This window comes from Schistocerca gregaria, chromosome 7, assembly GCF_023897955.1.
Source record: "Schistocerca gregaria isolate iqSchGreg1 chromosome 7, iqSchGreg1.2, whole genome shotgun sequence".
Taxonomy (NCBI): Eukaryota; Metazoa; Arthropoda; class Insecta; order Orthoptera; family Acrididae; genus Schistocerca; species Schistocerca gregaria.
Window position 1 is genome coordinate 440,213,666 of NC_064926.1, and position 25,426 is coordinate 440,239,091.

General features: G+C 36.1%; 1 protein-coding gene across 2 annotated transcripts; it reads right to left on the reverse strand.

Moving 5' to 3' along the window:
• Positions 1-100: 100 nt before the first annotated feature.
• LOC126281646 (nucleosome assembly protein 1-like 1) lies at positions 101-23,933 on the reverse strand. 2 transcript variants are annotated; one of them, XM_049980782.1, is made up of 9 exons: positions 23,846-23,933; positions 23,209-23,366; positions 16,927-17,070; positions 15,405-15,550; positions 15,171-15,327; positions 14,951-15,088; positions 14,351-14,498; positions 3,882-4,001; positions 101-1,957 (listed from the first exon to the last, which is right to left on the reverse strand). In XM_049980782.1, exons 2-9 carry the CDS (start codon positions 23,362-23,364, stop codon positions 1,800-1,802), a joined length of 1,167 nt encoding a protein of 388 aa, XP_049836739.1. In that variant the 5' UTR covers positions 23,365-23,366; positions 23,846-23,933; the 3' UTR covers positions 101-1,799. The 2 variants fall into 2 exon arrangements, with proteins under 2 accessions (XP_049836739.1, XP_049836740.1); XM_049980783.1 differs by having other exon boundaries at positions 23,777-23,882.
• Between the last annotated feature and the right edge of the window lie 1,493 nt (positions 23,934-25,426).

Consider the following 25,426-nt stretch of genomic DNA (forward strand, 5'->3'; position numbering starts at 1 on the left):
AATAGTAAAATTAATACACTGTTTGAGGTATACATGTTATTTTCCAAATGGTTGAAAAATAAGAGAAACATCCATGAAGATAATGTTCAAAAGACGAAAGCTTTCTACAGCAAAATGCATTTTATTACAAAATGAGTTACAAAATCAGATCAGAAACAATGATAGATCTTTGATATTCATGTTTGATAAAGCACTAAAAGCAGCCTTAAGAATGTAACCTACATTCTGTTCTTACAAGGAACCATGCAGTGATAATGTGCAATAAATGATAGCAGTACTGTATACTATTTAATAACAACTGAAAGGTCATTTTTATCCTTTCCACAACAGTAAACGCAGCTCAAAACAAGATTTGGAGCTGAACAATTTTAAAATACAATATGTAGTATACAAACTAGCAGTCGTGTACTTTCCTGAGTTACTATTATTACAATAATTTCAACAAGTTTTTATTAAAAGGGTTTCCAATCACAATGCAATTTAAGTTACCAGCCTTCAAAGGCACATATGGAATTTTTCATAGTATACTACTCATGCGAAACATTTCCACCATAGAAAACTCTGCAACTACAGCAGAAAACTACCATGCATTTTTTAAAAAAAGTAAATAATTCTGCAGGTGAGGAAACAAGGTGCAACAAATGTTCAGTGTACACCACAATTAAAATGGAGACAATTAAAAACCATGTACATAATTCACACCATTGCTACCATAGTTTGAATCCCCAATCAGCAAGTAATTCAGAGCAAGAAAGCCTCAGTAATATTTTGTGAATATTGTAAAATAGGAGCTTTTAAATTATCTGCACCAATTAGATGTACAGACACTTTCGACAAAGTCACTAATGTGTCAGATAACAAAATTTTGAAAAAGCTTCCTCAGCACCAAAACTGAAAAAATAAAATACTATGGTATCTAAAATTGGAGACCATGAAACTGCAGAAAGTGTGTTTTAATGTTGTATCATCAAACTAATGTTACAATAGCATAAGCATGATAATTTCTTACGTTTGCAGTCCATTTCACATTGCATAGGTATAAAGATACAGTTAATAGGTGCCACTTAATTCAACTATCTTTCACACTCACACACACACACACACACACACACACACACACACACACACACACACACACACACACACACCTCTCTCTAATGAACAAGATATCCTAAACCACATTCTGTGCAGTAGAAGGGTGTGGCAAGGGTTGCGACCAAGTCTTCAGTGTTTAAACACACTTGTTTTTCAAAAAAATATATTACACAACAGTTGTGATTAACTCTTGAAAACAGCATTCAACGAAGGTCTGATCCACAGAATTTTTGAGATGCTGTTTCACAAACACAGTCAATGTACACATACATCACCAGAAGCTGCAGATACACAACATCTGCATTAATTTCTTGCAGTAATTCATGACAAACCAAAGCAACACAATTCCTGTTACACTTTGTCATTACCAACAATAAGTTGTGCAGTTCATTTCTTAATACCACACAAAAAATTATAGCAGTCTCATTTGGCACTAACACATGTAACAAAATGTTTTTATAAAAATGCTTGCTTTATTGACAACCATTGTGGTTCAAGCACTCAACATGGGTGTACAGTGAAAATAGTTCTTATAATAAGAAAACTAACCAACAGACAATTTTAAACGAACATTATAAAACATGTATCAATGTAACAAACATGATTTGCCAATTTTTAAGAATTTAGCATTATACTATTTTTAATTTTTCATACAAAAAAGAGAAGCAGATTCAAGAGTGTGAGCGGCTGCAAACACCAAACTGCTACTGTTGTTTACAGTCACCTGGTGTTGGATTATTACCAGAACGAACAGAAATACGATTGCCAGGCTTGTATGTAGGATCATCATCGTCATCTTCCTCTTCTTCACCTTCTTCACCCTCCTCTTCCTCTTCAAAATCTTCATCTTCTAATGCTTCACCTACAAAAATTAATCCAATAAACATTTTTTTTATTGCTAAAACTGATTCACAATGAAAATTTCACCCAATTTCAGCAAGTTACTTAGGCCTCTTCACAGCTTGTACATAGACAGGCACTAACATCTTACATTATATTTCCTTGCAACAACTGAAATTAACAAGGCAATTTTGGCACTAAGACTTCAAATAAACTGTACATTTGAAAATGTGGTGCTGAATAAGTGCTACTGTACAGTTACCCAATTATAAAGTGATTGCAATACAGAATTGTCAGTATGTTCAGGACAGCATACATTAGAGACAATCAGCTAATTCAGGAAAATTAGCTAAAACAAGAAAAATACTTCAGCTTCAACACACTGCAGTATCATCAACAGTCTTAGAATGGAAAGGCTACTGGCAAACTTCTGTGTACATTTCACAACAGTAAGCCAACAATTCCTGAAAAACTAGTGTCATGCTTCAAATACTAATTCGGTATCCAATGGAGTGAGTGAGTGCGCGCAAAAAATAAAACCCCTCACAGTGAAATTTGAAAACCCAGCTGGGAGAATCACAAGAACTGTCACAAAGGGAGAAATCTGGCCACTTGTAAAATACTTTGCACATTTAAATATACAAGAGCAAAGCCCCACTTCCAAGCAAAAATGCTATTTTATAATAAAATTTTAGAAAGCATTCTGGAGCATAGCAATCAACATAAACAAGGTTGCCGCAAGTTTCCCCAAGCACATTTCCCTGATTTTCTGACAAGTTTTAGCGTTTTCCCCTGACAAATTGAGATTTCACAGTAAATTAAGATGCAAGCTGACAATGTCTTTGCAGCTACAGTATAAGAAACAATAGTGAAGACTAGGAAATACCTAAAAAAGAACTTGCAAACAGATTGCATTTCCTGATGTGAGAAAAATAGTAAGTACTAACATCATTTGTAATTAACTGTTTTTAGATGGAGAAGGCAAGCCAAATGGTATGTGGTCTTTTTAAGGCCACTGATACTTTATTTCAATAAAATGAAACATTTGGCGAGAAAAATTAACATATCCTTGTCACAAGACAGACTTAAAATACCTTAATTGATTTCAAAAATAACCCAAGATAAAAGTAGGCCTCTTGAAAGAGGTGTATAAGGTGTGGAAGAATTGTGTAAACCAACACTGTAGGTGACTGCCAATAAAAATGTTGGTTCTGCTATGTTCGTTATTAGCAATTATTACCCACTGTGTGATATCTTATTTTAAGGGTACTGAAACATACCTTTTAAATTTCACAGGTTTCAAAGACCATTTAATTTTGCATGGAAAGTAAACAGTGGTAAGTTAATTATAATACAAGTTCAGTCAGTTTGCACGAAACTAATAAACTTAATTTGTAACAAATACTAACAAAGTGATAGAGGGGCTGGCCAGTACTTACCTCAGCTCAGTATAGCCGATAGATAAAAAAAGGAATATAAATTTTCCTTTTTTGTATCTATCGGCTGTACTGAGCTGAGGTAAGTACAGGTCAGCCCCTCTATCACTTTGTTAGTATTTGTTTCACATCTTTAAATGAAATTTTCCATTAATTATTTAAACAATTTTTAAAATTTGGAGAGAATTTGCCCATTTAAAAATGTCATTACTGTACATGACTTTTTGAATAAAAAGACCACATTGCATGATCTAGAAACAAAAAATACTGAACAATTTCTTGAAATAACCAACTTATTCCTTACCACTGTTAACAGGTGAGGTCTTCAAATTTCTGCTGAAATCTTGTGAACAGTTATTGCAATCTGCACATTAAATAATCTGTGTGTTTTCAACAACATTCATTCATGTTTATGTATTTCGGGACTTAATTATTTCAAAAGAAGTGTTTCAGCACAACTTTTCATTTTTAAGATTAACAGAAAATAGCTATGATTATGCATATTCTCACCTGTATAATACAGGACAGCTCTCGGAACAATTCTCTCTCTGATGTAATGACCAATTTCGAAGTCTGTAGTCAGCAAAGCACGTGTTTCTTCATCAATTTCAGCATCTTGGTCATCGGGAACTGAAAAATAATTTCAGAACTTTATATTTTAGCTATGCCAGAAATCAATTCTACACAAATTTAATACATGTATGGGTAAAACCAAGAAGAACTAGACTTTACCAGATAACTTCCAACTGACTAAAAATTCCCACCAATTTATTTTACAAAATTATGAAATTTCAGAGAACTTTTTCAAACCAACTCTTACTTTCTTGGCAGAAAGTGGCATCAGTGTGCACCACTGGCTTACTGGTGCACTAAAAGAAGTCTGGCAGTAGTACAAATCATGGGGAGAAAGTTTTAAAAATCAAAGCCAATTTCACTCTTCTTGCTACTGCACTGTCTGGTATCAAAAATGGAAAATCTAACCAAACTGGTTAAAATTACAATTATCTTTTAGCTTCCAAGGTCAAAGGAATGTTCCCTTACAGCTGGTTTTTTAGACTTCTCTTCATAATACCCACAACCACATCTACAAGGCTTTCTCAATATTATTTTAACTTGCAGTCTTTTTCCTCAAATATTTTTGTATCTTTCTTGCAGGCCAGTATATTGAAGCAATAACCTTTTTAACACATTTATTATTAACAACCAAATGTGTCAAAAGACCAGTTTTGTTGATGGTTTTACATCCACACTGCTCCTATAGCCTAGTCCTAATGTGTGAATGTAAGGGCAGTTCAAAGAATACATGATTAGAGATTGTTATCTACTGTATTTAGTAAAAGATTTTTCCTAAACCACTCATTTGGAAAATACAAAGTCATCTTACATTCACAGATTAAACTATGGATGCTGAGAACCTTTTTTACATCATGCAAAAAGATTATTACAGTGGCTGTCTTACATTTACAAGTGAAGCTCTGACAGTTTAGGTGATGTGCATTGGCACCATAGAGATTGTGTTCATTTTCCAGTGTGCAAAAAATTCTTTTTTCATTCATTGAATAACTGCACGTATTTACACAATTTCTTCTGCAATTTGAATGTCTGCATAGAAATGTTATCAATAGCAGCATTGCTCACTGCAGTAACTCCTGTTGTAAATTGTGAGAGGGGTGTTTAAACCATATGAAACAAGTGATTTCAAGTTGCATAATCTATTTGTCTTAAAGTCATTTCTCCTTAACATTAAGGCATTTCATTTTGTCTAGCATCTAAAAACTTGAATAATGATTGTAACCCTCATAAATAAATCAGATGGAGCCTTGTATGTGCTAATTAAGTTCCATCCATTTTATTTCAACAGTACGACCTTGAAAATGCTTATTGATAAAAAATCTGAAAACAATGTATTTACCATATATTTTTATTACTTACAATAATTCAATTCTGGTTTCTTTTCACTTCTCAGATTGGTTCATGGTCCTTTAACAATTATGAATTCTCACAAAGTTCTCAGTCAACATGGGAAAGCTAAATGAAACAAAATTCCTAACCTCAATACGTACTCAGACTAGTCACAGGCATACAACCATATCACACACCCATTTCATACACTGAACCACAAGAAAATTCCAGATAAGTGATCATTGCAACCTGCCCACACTCATGACCTCTGGAAAGATTGCAAATCCTGGCAATGGATTGCTGTGGTCCATCACTTCTGTGTGGTTGCCTTGGAAACTAGAAAAAATATGCAGAAGGGACTGGTGAGGGCGTAGCAAATTTTGTCATGCTGACAACCACGGAAAATGTAAACTACTTACCTTCACTTTTTATTAACATCTAGCGTACATAAATTGTGGACTGCCTGTAGTTGGAATTAAACCAATTTAAAATTGAAAAAATGTCAGTAAACATTTCTGTGCGAGACATGGGTGCCAGTGGAGTACTTAATGTGTTTAATGCAACAAGGGTGTCATCCTTCACTATGAAATGATTGTAATGAAATAGGGTGTGTGAACTGCTGATTTCACACAACCACTGAGAGCAGCAAGCAGTTGACATGCTGGAAACAAGAGACTAAGGAATACTATCACATTCTCATGTTGTTGGGTTGTTTTGGGGGAGGAGACCAGACAGCGAGGTCTGTCTCATCGGATTAGGAAAGGATGGGGACAGGAGTCTGCCACGCCCTTTGAAAGGAACCATCCCAGCATTTGCCTGGAGCGATTTAGGGAAATCAGAAAAACCTAAATCAGGATAGCCAGACACGGGATTGAACTGTTGTCCTCCCGAATGCGAGTCCAGCATTCTCATGTCAATGCGAAATCTAAGCATCCAAACAATACAGATGTGTTCTCAAAGCCTACCTCAGCCACAACCTTGGTAATCTTGACATATTCAGAAGAAACAACCAAACATTTACTACAACTAGTGTCCACAGTTACAAAACTAGTCCAGGAAACAATTGACAAGGGGGGGGGGGGGGGGGGGAGGGCACAGAAACAGGTTCAGTGACAGAATTAATAAGTGTAGGTCATTAAACAATGAAAGAGTCATCACAGAAAGAGCAAGCAATATGCAAGAGAAATGCAGAGGGCTTGCAGTGGGGAATACGCTTTCTTGAAAGAAGCCAGTTAAGAGGTTTTGACATAATGAGGCCTTTTAAGGAAAAGCTTCCTATCCTCTCCTTGTAGAGAAGAGGAACACACGAGTAGCCAATAAGGCAATGGGGAGCTAATTAACAGTACTTCATGTAGGTCTGGCGGAGTAAAAGGATATGCAAGAAAACTAGGACCGAGTGTCGAAGACCCATACTCGATGGTCAGGAAAGAGGAAGTATGAGGTAAAGGAGTTAGATGTGAGGAACATCTGCAGTTAGATGCAGCAAGAGATAAGCTTGAGTCAATGGACAGAAGTTAGCTGTGGCTCACTGAACAATGAAAGTCACTGGCTCCCTAAGGACTGTTACTAGTGTGGAAGCAATTCAACTAGGGGTGTAATTTCTGTAATTTACTCTCAGCATAAACTTAGGGAAATTAACTACCTTTCGAAGCTGTGATGGTTAAGTGTCGCACATGTCTTGTATTTACAAACATTGCACAGCCAAATATCACACACATGACAGAGGCAGTGTTTATGTTTAATGTCTCAGTGTTGTTCTTCACGATTTTTATATTTTCTACCTTCCATGCATGTAATTAGGTTGTGCACACTTATGAGATAAATCTGATCTATTCTTTGGATGTTACGTGATTTTGCATTGCTAGCTCTCAGAATGATTGATCTAACTGTATTTTTTCATCATATCCTGTGACTGATCAATAAAGCTGTCATTTGAGGTAGCTTTTTGTGTCATCTGGTTCCATCGTATCCAGCACACACAGGTTCTAAGTCAAACAACAGCCTGCACAGCTTTTACCTAGAAAGTGGAGCGACACGATTTACCTACGTAATATCATTGGATTAATGAGTGCTTATGAAAGATTTGCACAAAATGATTGTTTACTATATTCTCACGATGTCATGACTGGCTGTAAGGCTACCACCTGTCTGCTCACACAATCCAGCTTTGTGGTTTACTCATATGGAGGCTAGTTTTTTTCCATTTCTAAATGCTACCAAGTCTGCGACAGTGGTAAGCCAATTGGACCCCCATACACTGCAGAAGCACAAGAAGTACATACAGATTCTAGTGGTCCACCACCTGTCTCTACAGCTTGTACCAACAGCTTACCACATTTACCCAAATGCAAGATCGTTTTTTCTATTTTCGTGGTCCAAAAATGCACCTGCAGTTTAGATTCAGGGCCAAAGTCTTAGGAAGTTCTGAAAGACACCACTAAAAGCCAGCATTTTGCCACAGAAGCAGTTCAGTTATTTCCGAGTACTGAACGTTAAATATTATCATGGCAGAAATTCAAATTTAACATTGCTCACCTTTGAATTGACGCAGTTTTTCAAATATTCACAGCAATAAATAATTGTGTACACACTATCAAAATGGACATTTTAATAAACTTTTAGAAGTTGGCACGCATGGTAAATATAGTTTTACATTTCAACAGCTCCAACTCCATCAGAAGCTATCAACATATCTGCATACATCAAGCCATTTCTCATTGCAGGCAATATTTGAGACATAAATCCTTGCTATTAATGTATGCAGTGCAGGGAGACTCACCTGCAGTATCACTTCTCTCAGCCCACCTGTGTATAGTTCCCAATTACAGATACCTATATTCTAGGCAACTTTACCCTAACTTGTTCGTTGAACAAGTCTTAACAGACACACACAATGCAGGAGAAAGATTTTCCACAATGGTGATAACTTACAGTTCATACTTTGTACTGAATTTCAATTTGAAAGGATTCTGTGCAAACTTATGTCATTTAGAATGTTAAAGTAATCTAAGAAAGTGCCCTAACACAGACTATGCATAGCTTCTGAGAATGAGGATTGCTCTTCACCTACTTCATATTCTTTAAATCAACTGTAGCATTGTCAAGGCAAAATGTAACTTCCTTAGATTAAAAACGTATTTCATTAAAAAACACTGACATTCATGTCACATGGAAAGACTGACGTAGACCGACACTTGCCCAGTTAGTGGCCCCAGCTGCCCTAGTTCCACTCTGAATATTTTGATAAAAATTGTGAATTTTCACTGCCGTCAGTGTTTGCAATACAGTAATTTTAAGTGTCCAGACTAAATTTAATTCCATGTGATTTGCTACAAAAGTACTACTCCCCATAAATCTCTGCAAGCTGATAAAGGCAACTTCCCAAAATTAACATCTTTCCTGCCATTTATGACATTTTTATACTTTCCGTCAATTTTGTATGTCCACAATGTCAATTTGCACCCAATTTTTCATAAACATATCTATAATTTTCCGGAATTTACACATTACGAAAAAGTGTTTGTGGAAAAAAATAATGCTAGCATGATGTTGAGTATCCAGTAGTGCTTATAAATATTACGTGGTAAGCTTCTTTACACCAGAGTGCTACACTCAGCAGATTGTAACTGGTAAACGCGTACCCCCTGGAACAATTCATGTCGTACCTCCCGCCACTGCAAAGCTCTATTTGGCATTGTGGTTAATGGAAGTAACTAGGTTTGTTCAAATAAAGATATTCTGATCAATCACAACCTTTTCCAAACTGTCTCTACTGCACAAAAGCCTTTTTGTAATTGTGGTCATTGTCACAACACCTTTGTTGAATCATTTAGCGTGTTTCCGCATTTGGCCACTTGTACTAGTTGACCCCATCACTCACTCTAGCATTGCTCAAATGTTTACTTTTTAGTATAAATACAGTGCCAGTTACATAAATTTTTTAAGATTGTGTGTGTGTGTGTGTGTGTGTGTGTGTGTGTGTGTGTGTGTGTGTGTGTGTGTGTGTGTGTGTGTGTGTGTGTACACGCACTACATAACTGAGGAACAGTACCTAATAACCTCAGTGACTACAGGAGAGACACTAAACATAGTTAACAATATTTGCACTTGACAACGAGAAAAAATTCGCGAAACGCGGAGTGCTAAGCATGAAAAAAAATACATAACTAGTGCAGTATTTCATTATTTAAATAACAAATGACAGCTGCAAGCTTTCAAAAACATCGATGACATATGAAACAGAGTCAAAATTTCCTACTTTCCAGACAAACAGTTCAAGCTAAATCAGCAGTTTTTATTGGGTAGTAACTCCTTGACAAGTCTTGATACCTGTTATGTACATATATCACAAAGTACAAAAATGCAAGGAGGTATGTGATGCATAACTTTTAAGCTTGAAACATTTTACAACATATGAAATTTAAAATTTTCCCAGTGTACTAAATATTCAATAAGACTTCGGGCTTGCAGCTAGTTGTCATTAGCTTCCATCCACGATATTTTGACTGGACAACTGCCAGCCATCCTCAGGTGAGCCATCAAAGACTGACAAAGGTGCTCTCCGTTCTGTAATTAGTGTGCAGTGAATATTCTGCATGTGTCAAAATCATTGACAGACGAACTACACCACCCGCCAGCAGCGCCCTCGCTGGTGGAACTGCAGAACTCAGCTGTCTTTGGCGTTGTCAATTGCTGCAGCTTTGTTTGGAGCATATCTTAGGGATGACGGGTTCCACGCATTATTTAGCTGGTAGCCATTGCCACCATTGACAAGATTGCCTGTCATGCAAATTTCCACTAATTCTTTAATGACAGAGTTCCAAAAGGATGTTTCTGTGGACAAAATTGTTGTCTTGTTATACTCCATTGAGTGTCAAGTGGAAATGCAATGCTCAGCAATTGCAGACTTGCTAGGTTGCAAAAGGTGAGTACAGCATTTATGTTCAGTGCAACGTTTTTCTGTTCGCAATGTTTGTCCTATATGACATGCCACACTGACAAGGTATTTTATAAATTCCCACCTTCCAGAAGCTGGAAGCTAACAACTGGCTGCAAGCCAGAAATCTTTAATATTTTACAACATGTTTTGAAGCCCCTTTAATAGGGTAAAAGTGGGGTTTTACTTTACTCAATCATCAGATGATTTTTAAGTGTGGCTTGAAAAGGTTCATTTCTCTCTTTCTGAACCCTTACTGGGGTTCAGCTTGCATTTGGATAAATATGGTATTCTCTTTATCCTCCAACCCTGTCCATCCACTTCAGGAATTCAGGCCAAAGTAAGTCTCCCTCTCACTTAGGGCAACCAGCTGAATTCCCTTTAGCACCAACCCTACTGCTCAATGCTTTGCAAAGCCCACAGTCAGGACAACATTTCATTTCCAAATGCTTCCCTCAGCAATTTCAGCTGGGCTGTATGGTCTCACCCTAACCACCACCATCAAACCTTGGCATCCTGAAGAAACAGCAAATTTGAAGCAAGATAAATTTTTAACTTTATAATTAAGATGTTTGCTTATATTTTTCCTATTAAAATTTTAACAATAAAAGGTATAGGTTTATAATAGGTATCATTTTATTTCAATGAAACTGATTGGCCAGTACATGTTAAAAATAGACTAGTTCTAGTGCAGCCTCTTAAGAAAAAGGCAGTTCTAACTGGATAATTATGATACATCAAAATTCTGTAATTTTACTCCTATGGACAAACTATTCACCAATTTCAGTAAGCTGCTGAGCTGCTTCTCATTACAATGTAATTCTATTATCCAGCATAAATGATTGTAGAAGTGTTTAATATTTCAGGAGATTTAACTAAAAAATCAATTTGTTGCAGCAGTTAATGTACATTCGGAAAAGCTGTCTTGTCTAGACACCATCCCCTCATCACTGATACGTGACAAGATGGCCTGATGTCATGCTGTCACATGGCATTTACGAGCATTCACAGGGCATTGAACAACAAGAATCACACACTCCAACATCATATTTACACAATGAGCCCCATTCAAAGTCCAGCATATACCACGCACCCCCCCCCCCCCCCACAGTAATACAACCACTATAGCATTACATCCAGTGGACACTGTACACCCTCACTAATGATCTGTACTTCAGTTTTTGACTACAATTAACACCACTGTAGAAACTGAGGTCACCAAACAACTTGTATTCCCTCCATTTTTTTCAATCAGCAATTACTGTTCATTTATGGCAAGATCCAGAAAAAAAACACTGGTATTTCAAAAACCAACCAACTGTGTAAAATTTGACTACTGGACTTTTGTGCTTGTGATTAAATCAATTTAAATTCCTATGATTAATTAGAAACACTAACCTATGTTAACAATTTATCGGTGCCTTTTTCCTTGCTCTATCAGCACTGCATCTATGGAGAAAATCTTGGTTATGCTTCCCAAAAAGTAGTAAATCTTACTTTATGCTATTACAGTGCCACATAATAGGAAGTTTTATTTTTCTGGAAACCAATGTTATTTATGCTGTGTTTCTTATATTGCAAGAAAAGCTGAATATTAATAAAATTCTTTTGACAGTAAATAGTTGCCTTCAATAAATATCATGTATCTCCAATTTGTGTAAGGTTAACTAAGCAACATTTTGTATGTTCATTAAATTTTCATTTTTATAGTTTGGTTTTTGAGAAGTCTGAAAACTTTACACCAAGTTAAAACACTGATTGAAGGTGTCTAGACTTTAAATTGTGTGTCTTCCAGGACCAGTGGAGGAGCATGTGCACTAGATAACTGTTCGTGTGGCAAAGCCAATTTCAGAGCACTCCCACCAGTCTCCTTCCAACACTTAGGTTCAAAACAGCTGGCAATTTCTTTGACACAGTTGGGGATTAAAGTTTGATCCAACATGCAAATGACCTTTCCAAGTGGTTGATAAATCAGGTTAATGACAACACAGCAGCAAAGGCAATTCATTGAGACTGCACACCAACTTCATAGGCCACACAATTATGTGATTTCAGTGCCCACAAAGGCAGCTATCAGACTGAAGTTTCACAAACTGTTTACCCTCTCATACAACTTCCACTTTTCAACAGAAGGACCACTTGACTCCCCCAAATTTCTACTTTAATATTCACTTAATAGAAAAAAAACTGCCTTTATGGTGTTACTGCATTTAACCCTTTATTTGGCAGTGTTGCTCTCACACTACATCAAATTTACATTGGCCTTATGGAACAACACTACCCAGTGCCTTTTATTGGCATTGTTGCCTCCAGGCAACGTTCCTTTACACACTGAATGCCAGTTGTTGTAACAGTTCTAGGTTTTCTACACGAGATGGCAGTTTGTGCAGTGGTGTTACAGAGATCTCGTGCGAGCAACAGGGCGTTTTATTTTGGTTCTAAAAGAGTGGATTTCAATAAATTGGTAGTAATTTTAGCAGGTTTTCTTCAAGAAATGCCCAGAGGTGAGTTTACAGCAGAAATGTTTAAATCTAATATTGTTTTAAATTACATAAATAGTATAAAACTTGTTGCCTGTGAGCAACATTGCCCATAGTTGGGACATGTGCCACTAGAATATTACATATGCTTACGACAGATATTCAAAACAATAAAATCCTGACACTTGTAAGCTCATTGTCGTGTCCAACCATTATAAACAGTAAAATGATGGGACAGCAATGAAAAAGGAAGAATTGATGTGCCCCGTCCCAGTATTGTACGTCAGTACAAGAAGCATATGGGAGGAGTTGATCTTGCTGGTATGCTGATAGAGCTCTACAGAGTACCAATGAAAACGATGTTGGTACACAAGATTGTTTGCATTTATGCTAGATCTGAGTGTTGTAAATGCCTGACTGATATTTCAAAGAGAATGTCTGGACAAGAAGTCCTCACTGAAGTCATTCAGGGCAGATAATGCCAATGCTTTGATGTTTTCAGGGAAAAAAAGTTGGAAGGCCCTCAGCAGACATAACACCACCACAAAACAAGGAGGAGGAAGCCAACAGCTCCGACTGTTACACAAGATGTCCGGTTTGATAATATGGAGCATTGGCCTGTATATGGTCTCAAAGGTTGTTATTGCCCATCTGGATTTTCTACAGTCATGTGTTCAAAATGCAATCTAGTATTGTGCTGTGTTCCAAAGAGGAACTATTTCCAAAAATTCCATTGCAAGAAGAACTAGAAGGGAAAATTAAACAGTTCTATTACACAGCAGGAATGCATAAATGTGTGTATAAATTATTTATGCAAAAAACCTTTTGCTTGAGGTTATTGGCAAACATTTTTGTATAATATGTATAAATGTGGTCTCCCACTGGCAATGTTGCTTGTGTGCTTTAAGCATAATAAATAAATATAAGCACTGAAAACTTTATTTCCACTATTTGCCAAATAAAGGGATAAGTATATTAACACAAGTTATTTGAGAAACAAGTTATCCAGTCCATGTTATAGGTACAGCCCTGAAAAATTCAACACTTATCAAATATGAATACAGAAACACGTTCTGTTTAAAAATGCAAAATGGAACTTCCATAACAAATGCTATTTTGTAGCAGATAAAATATTTCTGCAGAGAGCTTTGTTTTCTGCATACAAATAATGGAAAGTATGTCTGAAAAGATGGCAAAACCCAATTTGGAAAGTGTGCATACAAACATCTGCAAATAAAGATGCACAAACACACAAAGAATGTACCAAGTTTTTTTCGCTTATGTGCATAAAAGCAGTAATATAATTTCACATCCTGAAGGTGTCAGCCAGCCCGTATTCTAATTTAAACACAAGGAGCATTAACAGATTTATTACAACTTTACCTGTTCAGTCTTACTGCCACAATTAACTCATCCCACTTAAAATTAAGACAGTTTTAAGAATGTTTACTTATAACAAAGTTCCATGTCCCATATTTAAGAAAAAACAGTTAAGCCACAATTCAGGGAAGAATACTACAATACAGCAAGCAATCTCCTTTGAGATTTTCACTCTTCATTTTAAACTAAAATACAATTTCGGAGTGGAAACTTGTGAGGATGATTGTTAAATCACCGACTGCCATCACTAATGAAAAATTTCAGTTTAATTAGTTACTTACCTGCTGGAGGTGAAAAGAAGTTGAAAAATGAATCATTCTGAATGGTCTTTGTAACTGTTCTCACAGCACCTCGAGACTTATGTTTCTGCTTCTTCTTAATTGTCTTCACTGTAACATTCTTCCCCTTTTTCCAGTCAATAACACACCCCTAAAAATATTTATACTCATGAAAAATTTTGGCTTAAACACAACATACTACTGTACACATTCACAGAAACTTCTCCCCAGCATACAAATTTATAAGCCAGATCAAAAAAGATAGTATTAGTTCAATGGTCTGCATCAAAAGCTAGCTGGCAACATAAATGGCTTCCACACCAATTTCAAACCATTTCATCTCTGGAAACAAATAAGACTCATTTTTTACAATTTATGAAATGCTCATTTATCACTTTCACACATCCAGAAAACGAATACCACAACTAATCACAGAGGATTGATAACTAATTACTGTCATTCTGTGTACTGGCTATATGGCTATACCTATTGCATTTAAAAATCTGAAAATCTTACATGTTTTGTTCTACACAAATGCTGTGTCTTAAGAATTTTATAAAATGAGTCATTACTATAAAGAAGGAAAAATTGTTACATACTTACTTTACATTTAAATATTTCTGGTCCCTCAAAACTAAAGGGATCACTTTCATCTGGCTTACACTTCATTTCATATTCCTTAGTTAGAACTGAATTGGAGAAGTATTCATTTTGTGAAAAATGAAATTCTAAAACAAATCCCTGGAAGGTAGAGAAAATTCGTCACAATCTGAGTCTTTCAGAAACATTAGGCTACATAAAGGTAGCATTTTTTTTAACTCACCATTGGACTGGACTCCAGAAATATTACTTTAATATCAATTAGATGTTTCAAAATTGGTTCATCATGCTCTTGCACCATTTCAGATAGCAACTGGACATTTTTAAAGATAGTAAGCCAAAAGTCTGGAATGCCCTTAACATCTTCATTTTTATTCACACTGTGAATGAAATATCCAATAATTATACAAAATTCAGTTAACACAAAATCACTATACAAAAATAATTTTGTACATACTCATTTTTATCTCCTTCAGAGTCACCTCCATCAATTTTAACTTTTTTCTTGAGGGCATCACTCACTTCATCAATCTTCTCATCATCAGATTCCCATTCACATTCTGCATCTGTTGGCTCATATAGGCCTGATATCACTTCTCCCCGCTGCAGAAATTAGCACAGCATGATTACATTTTATAACCACTATCACACAATAGTACAGAAACATCTACAAATTAAAAACAAATGTATTTTTCTGCAGATTAAACCAACTGTTGTAAATGAGTAAACTGTAGTTGACAGCAAATACAAATGATATAGCCTAAAAATTGGTGCAACAGGTAGTCAAATGTTTTCTTTCTAAACATGTTCAAGGAAGCCGGATAATTACATTAGGAAAGTCAACACAGTGTCCCTCAGCATGAGGGAGGCAACAGCAGGTTAGCATAAGTGAAGAGAGGTTGACAAGATTTGGAAACTTCAAATTAGTTTGAACTCCATGTGGTCTACAACTAAACATTAAATTGGTAAGATTTTTCATTCTTATTCTTAGGTCCTCTTATTAGTCACAGTTTTTAAATTTGAGATATTCTTGGTACTGGCACTACACTGTATATCAAATGATCAAGTAATTTAAAAAAATTACAGATGTATTAGTGTCTAATAAAGCAGAAAAAGTATTTGGCACCACTGGAACTTTTTACATTCATATGATGCAGCATTTCACAGGTTTTCCCTCAAAGCAGTTTTTACAACTGTCATGCCTTAGAAATTTGTCTATCTTTGCATACATTGTCCTTTAAGTCCAGCTATTCCCCTCCAAATGTGTCACCTCTGATACTCCAATATCAAAATTTGTCCATACAAAACCAACACTTCTTGATAGAAACAGCTGAACAAAATCTTACACTTATAATTTGCACATTACTGTGTGCTGGTGGAAGAACTTTTAGAATTATGCTGATAACACTACAAGAAAAATCTGTGCAATTATTCTGCAGCAAGTACAGTTACTCAGCCATTCCTATCCATGACAAACTACAACTTTCACACACACAGGGTTTCATTTATCCCAATGTACAGTTTACTTAGGAAACTATTGTGACCATGTGTGATGTCTGAGCACTAGAAAAGCAAAGATTTCAAGCCAGCAGAATTTGTTTATCTAGTGTATAAAAATGGTTCAAATGGCTCTGAGCACTATGGTAGTCAATTTAGGTCATCAGTCTCTTAGAACTACTTAAACCTAACTAAAGGACATCACACACATCCATGCCAGAGTCAGGATTCGAACCTGCGACCGTAGCGGTTGCTGGGTTCCAGACTGTAGCACCTTTAACTGCTTGGTATCTCGTGTATATGGGTCATCTATAATTCACATATGTAGATAAGCATGGGTAGTTAATCAAAAATCAATGGTGAAACAGGGTGCAAACAAAAAGTAAAAATGAAAGGTAAGTTAATATATGCATTTACAATAATTTTGTTGTAATTTGGGTAATATGATTTAAGGCATGCAATTTACATTTTCATACACTTACTTTTTCATACAAGGGTGAGTATAGCTTATGGTATTTGCATTCTAAAAGATGTACTTCTTCATAAAATTTTGCTTCTATATGGGTAGATTCAAGCTGAAGTTTCTTTAATGCTTTTATTCTTCGTTTCACAGAAGCTGGTAGAGCCTGCAAATTAAAGAAATACATGTGTCAACACACCTGTTCCTGTCACATAAAAAGAGAATGTCTTTACATCTATGTACATAGTAAAAAAAGCAACCATATAGTGCATTGTCGATATCACTTCATACCAAAATTATAATGGTGTACACATACGAAGGTTGTGGGCTGAGGCAACACACTTTATGGCAATGTCTCAGTGTTGTCACAGCTATATGAACTTTCACCTGTATCCATTAGTGTCACACAGCTGAAAGCTAACAAAAAAAGAAACACTGCTGTTGGGTTCCTTCTTAAGCCAACAGCAACAGTATTAGTCAGAAAAAGTGGTCCACACTGCAAATTATGAACAACTGCTGGAGAGACTTTTCTGATATAGTACTCATGATGCAATCAAGCATACCCATTCCTATATCAAATATACTGCCTTTACTCTCACAGCACTATCCTCTTTCATTCAAATATTATGTAGGTGAATGGAGGAATGACCAGATGTCTATGCTCCGTCTTATTCTCACGATCTGTACGAGACAATGGTGGTAAAGTATCTGCAGAATTCCACAAAGAATTGTTACATAAAATTACGTAATAGGGTGTCACAAGAAGTTGACTTCCATCCAAAAGTCAAATTTCTTAAAAATCCTCTTGCATGGGCTATTGCACATTCCCAGAAACCTTCCATTCACCTTTAATATCAATTTTTAGTGTATATTCCATTTCATGTTTTAAAGCAGTTTAAGATTACAGCAAAACTCTTCAATATACTATTAGCCACATCAAACACTGACCGGAAAAATATAGCAGTGCACCAAATCACAGTCAATTTAGGCAGTTACAAAAATGGTATCTAGTTAAATTGTCGAAACTGTCGAAGTTTCACAACTCTGAATGTCCTACTGTCAAACATGTAGATTCAAATTTAAGATGATATACTGCAATTAAAGCAATTAAAATTACTCTAATAGTGTCCATCTGGAGGTAACAACTCTTAAGATAATCGTTATAAATATTTTAGCAGCATGAAACCACTAATATTAGGAACATAATCCTAAGGCACCAGTACAAAGACCGTGCCAAGTTCAGCATGCTGCTGAACACTCAAATTATGGCAACTTGTGTGAACAGTACATTGGCCCCAACATGGTACAAGCGATCAGAATGCACTCCAGAGGCAGTAGTGGGGTGGTTTCTAGGTGGTAACAAACACTTTAATAAACAGGCACCCATAGAATTCCAACATTAGATCTATTAAAATGCACACTTCCTCCACTGTCCATATCTAGTCATGTTGTTCTATATGTAATATACAAAAAACTTCAATATCCATGTACATGTTTGAAGACAAAAAGGAAAGTACCATGCCCAATAAGGACACAGACTTAAAAGTTTCATTACAAACAGTGCAACAGTTTGTGACATAATATGAACATTATTTCACCATTCCCACACTTTAGTAAAACCCCAAGATCATTCTTAATTTATCATTGCACCTACCCAGTAGCAGAATCTTTACAACATGTGAATTACTAAACTTTAAAGAAAGTAGCAAAATATCCTTTTACAAGCAGTGCAAGTTCTCCTGTAGATCAAACTCACTAAAGAAAAAGTGAACTTATCTTTACATAATATACTATATACTCATATGATGAAGTATCAGAACGTACTAAAAATGTGAATGTCCAGGAAAGAAAGTAGACCTGGTGTGACTAACCACTACCATCTCATGCAGCTCGTTGAGAATCGTTAACACTACTCACTACACTAAACCAATAACAAATCATTGATGCCCAATCCTAGCATGTTGCTAAAAGCTTTAATGTAGCTGAGTTACAGACAAATTTAATAACAAACTGCACCAAGAATGTGTTTTCAGTGGCTCCTCAGTGTGCAGTTACCTCCAAATGGTGTACTCTCTTACTACACAAGTTACAATAATTCTTTTGACACAAATATAATGTTTCTCATTTTACCAGTTAAGAATGGGTTTTCAAGTGATTCAGTTTGCTGGCACTCAGAAATGGCATATATACGTATAGGCTTTAACTGAAAGCCAATATGGAAAGTCACAGATCTTTGCTGGGACAAGATGGGTGTGTGTGTGATGTAGGTGGCATTGTGCGATCTCACTGGTCAACACTCAGAATACCTGACATGTTAGATACTGCTCCACACATTCAGAAAGACTCCCAAATGTGCTATTCCACATCATGTTGTCAAACTCGGCACTTAACAATGATGCACAGTCCATGTGCTGATGGCTTATGCTAAAGCATTTTGAAAAGATGTAGGAACCATGCAGACACTTTTAGATTGAATAACTATGACATACCAGCAGTTGCAAACATCTGAGACTAGTCATCTGAAGTGCATCATGAAAGTTGATACAAGTGAATAAAAAAAGGGAAGAAACTACCTGCCTGATAAACTTCAAATAGTAACACACCTGGTCCGGTTTGAAAACTTACTTCATATACAAACTACTGAGGATGGTAATGCTTTCCATGGGTTTTGTAATTATTTTTATTTAAAATTCCTATGTCCAAATAATTCCATTCTAAATATTGACCTTATGTGCTTTTGAAGTGCATGTTTATGAGGATTAACTTAAGACAGCCAGACACAGAGCTTTACACCCAAAATGTCTAGCTGAGGATTATGCTCCTAATATTAGTTGTTGTAAGCCGGAATATTTAGAACTTTTAAAGTTAGTGAGAGATTGCACTGGCAGGAATCAATATTGCCTGCAAGCAGCTAGCCACGCTTCACACTTACAAAACAGGCAATCGTGAGCACACGGCACTTGAGAAAGAAGTACATTGGGTGGTGGCTGGTCTCTTACCACTTACACTGAATTATCTTTCAAAACAATTTTTATCTGAATATAGTTTGTCCCAGTATTCACATGCCTTTCTTAGCCACACTGACATGACTATCACTTCAAGCTGTGAAACTAAGTTGTTCCAAGTATGTACAAGAACGAACTCAGGTAAAATGAGATACATTTGTTAAGGCACTAACTTCATATTGGCAATGGATGCTCACACTGTCAGCCTATTCTACTTTGGGTCTTCCTAAATGTCAGGTAAATGCCAGGATGGTTCCAACAATAAAGCAACAGCTCAACACTCATGAAACAAATTTCTACAAGTGATGTCAGTTATTTGTTGAGAGCACACCAAGATCAACGGGGAATAAAAACACTGCAGAGTCATTTTTCAGATTAACAAAAATCACTGCCAAAGGTGAACGAAGCAATATGCGAAAGTAAAAAAATTATAGAATCAACTCAGGATGGAACATTGGATCTTTGGCTTTATAATATGGCTCATAACCCCACTGAGCCACATAAGTATTTAAACCACGTCTTTTTAATTATTACAAGATTTTAACACTATTCAGTTAAATTTATTGCATTTTAATGTGTGGCAATTTTATTATCAAACTGAATGTAGCATGTATAATCCATAATTATGCCTTTCACCACTGTTCATGCGATTAGTTAATCGACATGTCATGCTAGCACTTAATTTCAGAACAAAAGCTCATCATACTGCCTGCTGCCTGCCACAAAGCACAATTTTAAGTGTAGTTTTCAAGAATGGGAGCATAATCCACTACTGGGCCCAATTCACTTAGCTGTCACAGGCCGCAGCAGGTGAAACTACCCATGGTAGTTTCTTTGGTAATAAATTTTACGATATTCTGTATCCACATAGCATTGTCAATGAGGAACAGCAGCTCTCTTTACTGGTTGTGACGAGCACTCATTAACAATACATGCACAGACCTATTCTATAAATTTCATACTGCCTCAAACATTCACACCTAGCTGGTGTGAACAGGCAGCAAGTTACATGGCAAAAAGGCAATTTCCTAGAACTGGTGCACACTGAAGTTACACATTTCAGTATATATTGAACAGCAGACACTAGATGTTTACAAGAGACATGACGAAAACATTGAAAACATTACTTTGTACCAATTATGACACATTGAGAACCAATCACCACATGGGTGTAGCAGTTTTACCTAATACAAGTGGAATAGGAAAGCTGAAATTCACATTTCCTACAAGTATGTGGCTATTCAGGAGTACAGGTTGAATTACTGTGATGCATATTCAGCAAGCATGTTTGACAAAAACATTTGTCATGTTTTTGAAACTGCTGTTTATCTACCTATAACTTCCCCAATCAATTTCCACAGGTGAAGCGGAACTATTGCATCTATGTACCGACTTGTTCTCTTACGTATATTGTGCTGTTTGACAACAGATCTATGCATGTTGCACCTTCATCTACAACAAACAAAACCGAACTTTTACTTGGACAGCTTTCAAAGCCTGGATCTCAGTAACAACCATTGAAAGTTAAGACAGCACACACATCTGTTGTAAAAAACACTCCCTTCACTTTGTGTCAAGCTGGAGTTCCATGAGTTATTTTACTGCCTACTTTTAGCAAGAAGTTACATCTCAATCTTACAATCTCAAGTGATCAATTGGGTGAAGAATCTAAGTCCACGACCTTGATTAGGTAGTCTCATCCAATTTTAAATAAAACTCTCACATGCAAGAAGTAATAGGTATTACAAATTTTGTTCCAATTAATCGTTTCACATATTAAATTGATAAAAGTAGCATAATTCCCAACACTTCACTTCATTGAATCGCTCCAATGTGGAATCAATTCCTTCCTAATATGAGAATCCAATACATTTCTCACACAGCTGGAGTGCCACTGTCAAAGTTATGAAACAGTACCCATATTATCTGCTTCAAAGCTCAGAGCCTAACATTCTACATATTGCTCAGTGGATTTGCAACTTCCACCAGCACCAATTCTTTAAATTGGTAAAAATCGAGTAATTTCGTGTATGGTTAGGCAGTTGTACAGAAGGAGCGTGTTTCAAAGGAGCTAATATTTTAACATTATCTCGTGGTAAATTCAACCATTACAGGATTTAGTATTCTACAGGTAACACTAGAAACAAGAGAATCCAAAAGTAAATAGGAAAGTCTTATATCCACACTAATCCAGTCCTCAAAATACATTGTGCGTGTGTGTAATTAAGCCAATTGTTTTCACTATATCAGAAAGACAAATCATTGTCAGCTCTAATCTCTAGATGGACAGATGAATGAATAAACTGCACAGGAAATTTTTCATCATTGTATCAACCGGCTTCTAAATGTCTGTACATACACCAGGTTCCGATATCGGATTTATGACATTTTTAAAAGTATAATGGAAATATTAAAAATGTGAATTACAGCCAATTTCCTCATGTTTCTTGTTTTAGATGGACTCGCCCCTTACTCTGCTAAATTGCAACTACCAACCTACATTCATACTCAACTGCTGAATTATGAGAAGAAAAACAGTTTCAAAACTGCAGTCACCACAAAATTTATGTTACAAAATTCTAAATTTATCTCCACTTTTAAACATGTAGTGAATGTTGGATGACATTTCTTCCAAAACTGAAATGACTGAACAAACCACAAGAGGGTTGATGTGTAACATTCATGGCTAATGTTAACAATGAACACAGACAACCCCTCCCACTTATGCCACAGAACAGTCATTACAACCCTTACCTTACACCCAATTTCTCATCAACTCTCAACCAAACTTTCTATCTAACTTAGTACATCTCAAGGCATATTGTGCAGGTCACTGCAAGTAATATTTCAAAGGGAGGAAAATATCTCTCAAAACAACTAGGCCTATATGCCAGGTATATTTTGGGATTCACTTATAAAAGTACAAGAGATGAGTTCAACTAACAAATTCAGCACAGTTCACTGTAATCTGATCTCTCTTCCCTTTTCACTGAAACTGAATTTATGGCCAGGTATCCCCAATATTTAGGAAGAAAACCTCAAGAATACATCTCGAATCTAACTGCAAAAACAGTTATGGCAGTGCTTTTAAAAATTTTAGACAATTACAAAAAGTGGGCTACACAGTAACAATAGAGAGTGTGGAGAGCATAACATGATTGTATAAGCAAACGTGTCATTTGCAAAAACTAAATAATATTTGTACGCAAAAGTATTTTAAGAGTTCAAAACAAAAGCAACCGCCGCCCCCCCCCCCCCACACAGCTGCTACATTAAATGTAGCATGTTTAAGTACCCACCTCCATCATCTCTCTGTGCAGAGTTCCTTGTAGCGCTGCCAAGACTTCGGGTCTCTGTAACATTTCTTCAGTTATCGCAACTTTTGTTGGTTCTTCTTCCTCCTCCATTTCTTCAAGATCTTCAGCCGCATCGCCAATTCTTTCCGGATCTGCCATGGCTTTACAGAAAATTTACATTCACGTAAATAAAAATGCAAAAAATGTTTTCTAATGAATTAAAAGTAATGAAATAATAAACTGACAATTATAACCATGAAAAACGATTTGAATTATATCTTTGTTCACGAGTCACATAATGAAAACATTAAGATAAAAATTTACTCTTATTCCCGCTTCACACTACTTGCTGATAATTCAGCGAGACTGCTAGGCTAACGACAAGCAATCATAAATTAATGGCTACAAATAAGAAGATACAAGTTTTGAAGACACTACAAAGCTTGACGGCATATTACCGCGCACATGGGCAACCATTTGCATTTTTTAGAGTTTCTAATAATATTGAAACTTCCATGAAAATAAAACTCCCTCTTTCCTATTAAATATGGACAAGAAAAGTATAACTGACCTCACCAAGCTAACAGGCAAAGAATAAATAACAGCCTCAAAATTAACTACTCTCCTTTGTCTATCTCACCTTTTTACCGCTCACACTTTACAGAAAGATGGTAGGGCACTTCTCTCCAAAGATGACAAACAACCAGTGCCGCCAACCACATATGTATGAAATTTAAACCGAAATTATCAAAGATAAAAGCGTAATTTATTGCAAACCTATGAAAGCTCAATTGTAAGTTTAGTATCCCTTTCTCATGGAGTCATTGAAAAATTGCTTTCTGGGTTTTCACATCAGCGTCTGTCTTTAACTTCGTATCAATATTTTCTAATAAGAAATCTCAAATATCCAAAAGACAGTGACTAGAGCAACTGAGGATCTACGAAACGCATCAAGACCAGTACACACTGGTCGTCAGTTCATGTCAAATTACGTAAAAAGATTCCGAAGTTTACTTCAAACGGTGGCTACCACGTAGGCCGTCACCATACCGTCAAGTCACATCACATCACGTCAAGGTTTCTGGGGAAGAAAGTTTAGACGGTGTCGTCGTCTGCTGAAGTCGGAAGTTCACCTACTTTGCTGCGCACTCTCGTGTTATAGAAGTGAATGTCATGGTTTTGTGTTTTGTGTCTTCATCTTTATCTTTATTATTGTGCTTTCTTTTAGTGGCAACTTGAAATTGTACCATAACGACATGCATACATTTTCTGTTGAGTGTTCTTGCATACGCAAGGTCAGATGTCTGAAAGCAAAAAGTTATTTTAGGTTTCAGCGACTATAGAACTTCAGAACTGACGTACCAACAGTGAACAAAAAGAACAGAAGTTGATGAAACAGTTTTCATTAACATTTTAAGTGAAAAAGTCAGCTCTAATGACGGGTAATAACAAAGTTGTTTAAGACTTTATTAGCTATGTAAGAAAAAAGCATAATGATAAGGTACACGGGACCTATTTGCTTCCTTATGAAATTTAATATTGTTTGATGTGATAAGTTTGTTTGCGTGGCCATCATCCGCAGAAAACACAGAAATATCTGTTTTGCAAACAAAAACCACAATTTCTTGTTCCAATGTATTTTATTTCTTCTAGACGGGTTTCGCCTTTTATTTTAAGGCATCATCATTGGAATCTAGAATGATACAGTCTTGTTTTGATATGTGATATTTGTGGATTACAAAATAGTTCATGTCTCGTTTTTTATGCAAATAAGTGAATACTTACAGTTCTTCTCGCTTTCGGTTGGCTTCTGTGTTTCCTCGCATCTGGTCACACAAAGAAGACATGAAAACAACTACAATCAACAACAAAGAAACACGTCGAAACCTTTCGAGAAAGTTAGTACATACAGAAACAAAGCAGGAAGACCCTGTTCAGTGATTAAGTAAACATGACAAACAACTCATTGTTTACACTAATAGCTGAAGTGACAAAGTAACACTCTAACAGAGAATTGTTATCATAATAATAATAACACCACCCAACGACTATCTACTCACTTATCCACGAACCCCTCCACATACCATTTTAACCAAAACTCGAATCAGCCAAAGACCAAAACTTTTATCCACTCTTTGATTGCTATTACATTGATATTCAACTTCCTATAATAATCCTGAATAACCTCTGACACAGACACATACACACAGACAAGGGGGGA

Coding starts and splice junctions, on each gene's coding strand:
- LOC126281646 (XM_049980782.1), bottom strand. CDS start 23,364: ATGGCAGATCCGGAAAGAATTGGCGATGCGGCTGAAGATCTTGAAGAA. Junction 17,071..23,208: donor TGCACAGAGAGATGATGGAG/GTGGGTACTTAA, acceptor TTTAATTTGCAG/GCTCTACCAGCTTCTGTGAA. Junction 14,499..14,950: donor CAGAAATATTTAAATGTAAA/GTAAGTATGTAA, acceptor AAATATTTTTAG/GGGTGTGTTATTGACTGGAA.